Below are 9,335 nucleotides of genomic sequence, written 5' to 3'. Positions count from 1 at the left end.
ACCGCAGTTGTGGACGAAACGCCAGGGAGAAATTCCCATAGACCACGACTTCAAAGCCCGGAAAACATTCAACAATAAAACTAATTTGGCCTTGGCCATTGTGTGAAAACCGAAATTTCCGAAGATAAACCTAACATGATTGAGAAGATTAAAACTCGCAATAATTCAAAATTTAACGGCCAATTAGTCCAGTACGAATCAAGACAAAATTGAATAAAACACTACTCAAATACATAACTGACAATTTGTGAAAACTGTAAATTTGAGAAATATTAAAACATCACCAGTAGCTCAAAAATATGAAATCCATCAAAATAATCTCATCTTCTATGAAAAATTCAATCAAAAATGGGTTTGATAAAATAGTTGAGAATCAAACAATAAGTCCTTTAGTCACTTTAGAGTTAAGTGGATTAAGGATGAAGTGTGGAGGATTCCAAAGTTAGGCTAGGCCAAAAAAAACAATCATAGCTCACAGAAACAAAGGTCATGCCTCGGATAATGAACGGATTTCGATGACGACCCATGCGAGAACAAGCACAACGCAAAAACAAAAATTTATTCCCACTAGATTTGCATGCTGGAATATCACCTCTTGGAATGGTAGAGATCAGAAGATGATTATGGAAATGGAAAAGCATAAAACAGACATATGTGGAACATCTGAGGCCAAAAGAAAGGGAAAGGAAACTATCAAATACCAAGATTACATCTTTGCCTGCTGTGGAAAACCAAAGCAAGACCGCGCCAACACAGGTGTGGGTATTCTTATACATGATAGGTACTCTGACATTATTGAAAACAGAATACGTAAATGATAGGATCCTAAGAATCAACATGACATCCCCCGGGGGCCCACTACATCTAATTAGCATCTATGCTCCCGATATATCCAAGCCAAGAGAAGACTGAAAGCTTTTATAACTCCCTACAAACCACTATAGACCAAATACCCAACAGCGAAAGGTTAATACTTCTCGGCGACTTTAATGCTCGAATTGGCACAGTAGAAATTCCAGGTAAAACAGAAGTTTAACGAACGGTGGTGAACGGTGAACTCAATGAGAACGGCGAGTCCCTAATCCATTTTTGCACCAGAAATGAGATAAGAATAAATAACACCTTTTTCCAACATAAATACACCTTTTGTAATACAAGAGGCCAAAAATCCATCATTGACTATATAATAACGAACAGAGCTATAACCCTACAACAAATCAATCACGTAAGAGTGCTAACATCAGCCAATGTTGGCACGGACCATAATCTTGTCTTGGGAAAGATAACAGTGGAAAAACATCAGAAACGTAATCAAGAATCGCTAAATATCGAAAAATATAACATGGATTATATATGGAAAAATATAACTCGACTTTTACGGTACAAAAGAATTATACCAGCGGAGACTTACCAACAAACTACTAAACGAAAATATAACCGACGGCAATGTCAATGAGAACTGGGAAAGGATAAAAGCGTGTATCCATAAAGCCGCGAAATAATTCTTAGGAAAAAGAAAAATTAACGTGCATGCCAAAACCACAACACACCATGGTTCTGGGAGGAGGCGAAAAAGCTAGCCAGCAGCTGAGCAGGCAGAAGATGAAGGAGAGGAGGTGCCAATATCATTCACGGATGAAGAAGTAAAAAACAAAACAAAAAAGCTTAAAAATAGAATAGCACCGGGTGTGGACAATATACCCAACGAACTTCTAAAGTATAGCGGTAATGAACTCACAAAAAAACTAACGCAACTTTTCAATGGAATATTAAGCTCACAAACAATCCCCGACGATTGGCACAAGAGCTTCACCATTTCCACCTTCAAAAAAGGACAAAAAACCAACCCAGAAAACCACAGGGGTATAACTCTTCTATGGTCCTCCATGAAATTATTCACCGGCCTTATTAAAGAACAACATATCGAAATTAAAGGCGAACAGCAGGGATTCCGGAGAAATAGGTCTACAACTGACGTCCTATTTATCATAAGCCAAATAAAAGAAAAAGCAATAGAATTCGACACCCCCGCTTTTGCATGTTTTCTCGATTTATCAAAAGCATTTGACCGTGTCCGACTGGAAGACATTATCAACACCTTGATATCAACATCTTGAAGAAAAAAACGAACGCCGGCAAGAATCAGAAAAACAGTATACTGCCTAAACACAGGCAATTCAACCCGAATTAAAGTTGATCATAAGACAATAAATGACATTCCGATATCGCAGGGTAAAAGGCAAGGAGATAGCTTAAGCCCGTTTCTGTTCACCTTGATTATGGCCGAGATCATTGAAAAGATCAGCGGCTTAAGAATGGGGTATAAAATCAACAGAAAACCCATTAGAAAATATTACTACGCTGATGACGCGACAATATTGGCAGAAACGGAGGACAATTTGCAAAGACAACTTTACAGATTCAATCAGGTCAGCACACAATTTAATATGCAAATATTAATATCCAAGACAAAATGTATGCCATTTGCCAGAGAACCAACGAGATGTAAGCCGGTTATAAATAATGAAATTGTCGGGCAAGTCACAACTTTTAGATACCTTGGAGCGGATATTTCTAGCCGCAACAAACCCAGATCAACAAGGCCTCGTTGACATCCGGTTACTTAAGAGACGTCATATGGAACAACAAACATATGAGCATCGGTAGTAAAGTTATATATACAAGATATGCGCAAGAGCAATACTGACCTACGGCTTCGAGACCCGAGCAGACACAAACAAAACAAAATGTATGTTAAGAACGGCAGAGATAAAGACTCTAAGGTCAATAGCGGGAAAAACACTACGGGATAGAGTGAGGAGCGCAACAATAAGACAGACCTGCAAGGTGGATAATGTAATCAGATGGGGACGAAAGCGCAGAAGATGCTGGCCGGACCATGTAGAAAGAATGGACCCCGAAAGAATAGCTAAGATTGTGGGGAATGGAAATCCAGCTGGTTAAAGACCCATCTATATCACAGGAAAATCAACAACTTGACCACACGAAATAAACAGAACAAAAGGTCTTTACAAAGAATAAGAAGAAGAAGAACTTGACAAGGGAATAATCAAAGATGTAAGAACTAACTAGACAAAATTAAATAAAAATTTAAATAAAGTAAGAGAGGCCAAAAAGAAAGAAATGGTCAATAAGTAATTAGTCAACCTGCATAAGCAATTTTAAACACACAAGAATGTGAAAGTATAAAAAATAGTTTTTATACAGTAGCACCTTTTAAGGGACCTCACAATTTACAGCTTCTGTTTGATATATGACAAGAGTTATCTCGCTTAAAGGTGACGGTTTCTGAGATTTTTGGTATTTTGCAAAAGTAGAAATTTGTTTAGTATTTTAACCTTGTTTCATTATCAGGTTTTAAGAAAATGCATATGAAAACGAAATTACGTAGTTTCGCCATTATTATCGCTAGCGAAAGAATCACATTTACCCATTACAGTGACTTTCGCCACGTACGCTTCTGACAGCTTGACTGCTTGCCTCTGACTGTTTCGACAACATTTTCTAAGCCGTTTTTCAAACCTTATACCATTCCCGGTTAGTTTCCACTGAGGATCAAGACAACATACGGTACAAAAGACGAAAGTTAAAGTTCAAAATGAAGAAATTAAAGTTATTAAACTGTTCAAGTTAACATTAACCGATCCAAAAAGTGCGTTCGGGTAGGAAGAGAGAATTTACACGTCCACAAAGAGTAAAGAATGTTGTGGAGAAACTGGAGAATAATTCTCGGTTATCCAACCGGAAAATGGACAATAAAGTAGGCTGCGGTGAGAGCACCGTACGTCGAATCAAAACCAAAATGGGCTTCAAGACTTATAAAGTTGAGACGACATCACACAGAAATGCAAATAAGAATCTGGAAACAAAGAATGGGCTCGAAAATTTAACACTGATTTATGACGACGTTCTTTGTGACTTCTCCCAGGTGCCGAGTCAAGAATTTTCCGCAGGGTGTAAGCGCGGAGGTGTCATGAAGGGTTCAGGGGACTAAGAAAAGTTAAAGTTTCCCAAGAAGTTTCTCGTGTGGCAAGATGTGTAACTGTGGGGAGCCCAGTAATTTTTTTGTAATAAAATGAGACGATAAACTACGGAATTTACGTAAGAGAGTGTCTTTAAGAAAGATTGTTGCAGTTCTTAAAACAACATTCCTGTCACTACTGCTTACAGCCGCTGTAGAATGGTTCCAAATGAATAGAGTCGTTTTGGTGTCTAGGGAAACCATACCACCAAATTGCCTAGAGCTTGGCCCAATCGAACGATTAGTAAAAAGAGCTTTGAAAAAAAGACTAAAAAAAGCTAACATCCTACTAGATTTCAAAGTAAAGTGGAATTCTGCCGCGAGAAAAGTCAACAAAAGTCATAGTCATACAAAAATAAGCACATGGCTGTGTTAAGTCCTTAAGTTAGTTGATCCAAAATTATAAAAACATTTCTCCATGCAAATGTCCTTGGAAGAACATTTATTTTATTGTAGTTGGTGATCGTGATGCTAATTGGTGAAAGATGCTCATTGAGGTGTTTGGATTAATAATAAAAAACAGTATTTTTCTTCTGCCAACGTTTTCGTTATATTTTATCGTTCTCAGGGCTCTAAAATGGGAACAGAATGGTTTCAGTCTTAAGTAAATATAACATAGAAACAAATCATTAACCAAATTATAAAATAATTTATGATACATATCCTAGAGAGTCTCATACATAAATAAGCTCACTTACCACAAATAATTTTTTTACCCACTTCTCTTATATTTGATTTTACTTTTGTAAGAATTTCTCTTATTAGTGACAAACAATTCTTACTATGTTTAAGACTGAAACCGCTCTGGTCCCGTTGGCTAAAATATATGCAAAACGTTGGTCCAAGAAAAACAGTATAAGTTTTGCTGCTGTCTATTGACTGATTAGCTCAAAACCCCAACGGACATCATTCACCCGTTAGCATCACGGCCACCAATACACTACAACAAAAATATTTTCATTGGTCTTTTCTTCCAAGGACATTGAGAACTGTTTTCAGAATTTTCCATCAACTAACTTAAAAAAGACATTCCATTCTCTTAGACATTGGAGCAGCCATGTGGTTTCATGTCCTTTTAAATCTTTCTTTTCACCAGTGCTGGTTTGGAAGAAGCTGCTATCAAATCTGACTTGCGTGGGTACCAGATTTGACCCTTCCGGATTTTTTTAAGCGGATATGTGTAAGTAGTAGCTTATAGCAAACTTCTAACAATTCGAGAAAAGAGCTTCCGAAAGTTTAAGGTTATATGCTATATGGCGCGTCAGCCGGTCGTCATTTTGAATATGTATTGATAGTTCCGTTGTACTCGTTGACTCAAAGGTAGTATTTCTGGATGTTTGTTGCAAATATGCTTTTATTTGTACTTTTGTTTTAAATAGCTTGCTATATGTAACGCATGAATCCCGAAAATATGCAAGTCTCGTGAAATTTCGAGGAGTTAGTTTTAAGAAATCTTGCATTGTATTCAAAAGACAATTACATTTTGCATCTGTTTGTGACATAAAAAATACAGTTTTCCATTTAAATCAAGCAAATTATTATGTTTGAAAACGTGCAATTGCTTGAAAACAATGTCGAAATACCCTGTAAAAATTCTTTAGAAAACTTCAACTTTAAAAATTATTCCCATTTCTAACAGTTTCATTGAGTATACATATAGCTGTCGATGTGAGTAGACGTGTTCTAGTCGCGGTGATAGTGGTGTTTACAGTTAGAGGCATACGTCGATTAAATACCATTCCATACGAGGTGGTATTGCGGTCAAGGCCGTCAAGCAATCGTGTGACAAATATCAACAAGACGATATAAAGGTCAGGAACAACCATCGGAAGATGGCAACAATAACGAATAAGTTTGCACTTACACAGCAACAATTAAAAAGCGAAAATGAATTACATTTGTGGGAGGTATTGCAGCAAACCCTGACTCAAAAGAACTAAACCATTCGAACTGGTTTAGAAAGCAAGAATTTGTGAGAGAGTACATGTCAAACCGATGTACTATAATATTACGGACAGAGTGACTATCGGAGGATGTGTGTGCTTTGTGTTTTTTAAAGTAGTAGATTAAGTTAAAGACAAATGGCTTATTAGTATACTGTACTAGATTGCTATAATAATAAAATAAAAAAATAAAAAAATTTCTAACAAAACACCAAATATCTCAAAAACCGTTAGATCTAATAGCGTAACAAAATGGTGAAGAAATTTAACGTTGGATTAAATCTAGTAATTAAGACATTTTATGCATTGTAAAATATTTATTAAATGTACCCAAGGTAAAACTTTTATATCCATAAAATGAAAATGTCTAAAACTCTCTAAAAAGTTTAGCCGAAATCTTTTCCGTGCTTTAACCTGTGAAACTATGTATATCTATTATAAGAATAACTTACCAATAATCCACTTAGAAACATGTATTTATTAAGAGGATCATCTAGCCTATCCAAGCAAATTTTGCAATGTTCCACCTGCTCTTCTTGAGTTTTAACTTTAGGGGGTAACAGCCCGTGTATACCGAGAGCTTGACGTTCTTCGAAGCTAAATGCAAGACCCTGAAAATAAATAAATAAATATTAAATATACAATTTTTGTAAGAGCTAATGAAATTTTATTGTTTGCTATTGATTAATTTACTTTCACCACTATTCTATTAATTTTCTAAATATTGCTTGTATAATGAATAATCCTTTAAGAAATTGAGTAAAAGTTTTAAAACAGTAAATATTTTTTACATTTCTACTTTTCATTTTCTACTTTTACCGTTAAACGTAATTTAGATTTGTGGATAGTACGTTCAGGTAAATATTTCTCGTAGTTTTGGCAGAAAGTGTGTTAGATTTGAATTGAGTATAAAATGTTGACCTTTTCAATAATAAATAACCTTTCATGTACCTATAGGGTTTTAAAAAATACGTTTCGTACTTTCAATGTGTATAATTCCAATTGTATCAAACGGAAAATTTTCGTTCCATTCCCCTATTCCTATAGCCCATGTATATAATATCATCTGGTAGTATTATTTACTTTAATTTAAATAGGTACTTCTCAAATGAACTTGAAATCAACATGACAAAAAGCACTTAATAATAAGTACTTACACAATCAACTTTGTAATATACATTGATATTTATCACATACCAATATTAATTTGACCAATATGAGGTCTCATTGTCAGAAAATATATACCTAAGATTATATTTCAAACATCATTCTGCCCTTAACTTTTTTATAAAATCATCGAAATACACCTTTTCCATACGAGAGTAAGAAGATACGTTAAATTAATCTTATACACATTCATATGCATCGTCATCATTAGATGGAACATTTTATACAAATTTATTTTTTAATTATTTCTAATTTTTTCCTTCCTTGTTGTTGTGGTTGTTATCCTCATTTAGAGGATTGTTGTCTACTATTCGCCTTAAGAATTTTACGCAAGCAAACGAGAACATTTTCGAATGATCGCAGTAGAAAGTAAATTATAGTATTGCTGAAATGCGAATTATATAACATATAAATGTGTCGTATTTTTACGAGGGTTAATAGATGTCTTTGTTTTAATGAGTGCCGTGTTATTATACTTTATACATTGCTTTCAACAAATTTACGCGATAAAACAAATCACTATAGTTGTATACCGACAGTTTGTTGGAAGTTTTATTTCAAAGCGGGACAAAAATATAACGACTACTTATTATTATTTACCCTTCCTAAGACGTCCCCTAAATTTTCCGGTATGGGCACTTGCTGACAAACTTTTGGAACTAAGTTCCACCAGTGGTCTGTCATGTTAGAAGGGGTGAATCAGAAGCATGACTGCAGAAAATAAGGGTAAACGACTTTCAGTATGGCATAATTCGGTGCCCTAGTATTTTAATCTTGATCGATATTTGAAATCCCAGACTTTCACGCAACTGCACCGAGGTTAAAAACAACACACCAACTTTGAATGTTGCTTAAGAAAATGTCTCTAATTCTTTTAGTAATTAAACCGTCTTTTCAGTTTCTTAATTGAATTATTCTAGCGCAATTTTATGTATAACTGGTTAATTTCCTTGCTTTATTTTAGTACCTACGCACTTTACTTTTAGTTTTTGAAGTAAGTGTGAGTGCAGTAAGAAAAACATAACGCGAATTTCGTTCGGCCTAATTGTAAAAATTGCGACGTTTTCAAAACCGAAACAAAGATTTCCAGGAAATTTATTTAAAAAGTATATTGAGTCTGAAAACTGCCGCATCGGCAAAAAGTGTAGAAATTCAAAATTCAGAATAACACATAAATAAGCATGTTTAATACAAGAAACATGCTTAATTATTCGATAATTAACAAATGTATACTGGAACAGTGTGAGTGTGTACCTATAGTTTAACTGTAATCGAGAATAGATTAAACTTTGTTTATTCAAGTGTTTTCGGAATAGAATTTATACTACATTTTTAACTTAACACATTTTTAATTAAATTGCTGCAATTTCAAAATTATTTCATTTCCTAGTTAACCTTTTGTTAAAATGACTCCGACAAAGACCAACAGTTTCTACATTTCTATTGTAGAGATTAAACTGTAATATTACACGTTGGATCTAAAGTGCCCACTAACTCTATTAAGAAATCACAAAATAAACACATTGAAAACGTCAATTTGTTCAGGTCTACTTAGGATACTTAATATGATACATACCTATTTCATATAAAATTTCCGGTGTAAATAGGTAACGATTTAGGCAATGTGTCGAATGGCTTTTAAAATCAGGATATGTACCATTGCTATTTGTTTGTGTCAATGCTCCGAATAACGTTTGAAATTAAGTTAATCGAGAATAACATTTTCCGTTGGTTAATGTCCAAATATTTCGTTAGTTAAATGTAAAATGGTATTCGGGTAAGAAGTATTCCTGGTAGAAAATGACAATTTATTCACAATGTATCTAATATTACATTCAACATGAACAAGCCAAAATGGCTAAACTAGGCTTTATCAGATAATGTTAATTATCAGAATTTTTTTCGATATCAACATTACAATTGTGTTAAACTCGAGATCAATCGGTTAATGTCGAGATGAGTCGTGCTCGAAGTTTTAATATTAATACTATTTGTTACTTCTACTGATCAGGTTTTAAGATCTGTAAAATCTGCATATTTCAATTTAATATTCTTTTTATTTATACAGGGTGATTCAAAATTGGTGTAATTCCTTTTAAGGGGTGATAGAGGCTCCCTTGGGGAGTACCAGAAAAATATTGAAATTTTTTTTTTCGAAAATTTCTAGAAGATATTAACAGTTG

At 34.4% G+C, this 9,335-nt stretch overlaps 1 protein-coding gene across 4 annotated transcripts in view; it reads right to left on the bottom strand.

Annotated features, from left to right (window-relative positions):
• LOC109541249 (NADP-dependent malic enzyme-like) overlaps positions 1 to 9,335 on the bottom strand; it is a 51,815-nt gene that overhangs the window by 13,702 nt on the left and 28,778 nt on the right. For all 4 annotated transcript variants that reach the window (XM_048670282.1, XM_048670284.1, XM_048670283.1 and 1 more), the window contains exon 3: positions 6,438 to 6,596. In XM_048670282.1, the coding sequence (XP_048526239.1) occupies positions 6,438 to 6,596 (159 nt within the window). The remainder of the gene's footprint in view (positions 1 to 6,437; positions 6,597 to 9,335) is intronic.

Source organism: Dendroctonus ponderosae, unplaced genomic scaffold, assembly GCF_020466585.1.
Source record: "Dendroctonus ponderosae isolate FM_Combo_2020 unplaced genomic scaffold, Dpon_F_20191213v2 Dpon_F_20191213_1, whole genome shotgun sequence".
In the NCBI taxonomy this organism is placed as follows: domain Eukaryota; kingdom Metazoa; phylum Arthropoda; class Insecta; order Coleoptera; family Curculionidae; genus Dendroctonus; species Dendroctonus ponderosae.
The sequence above is the reverse complement of the archived record's forward strand: the minus strand, read 5'-3'. Positions and strand labels throughout refer to the sequence as shown.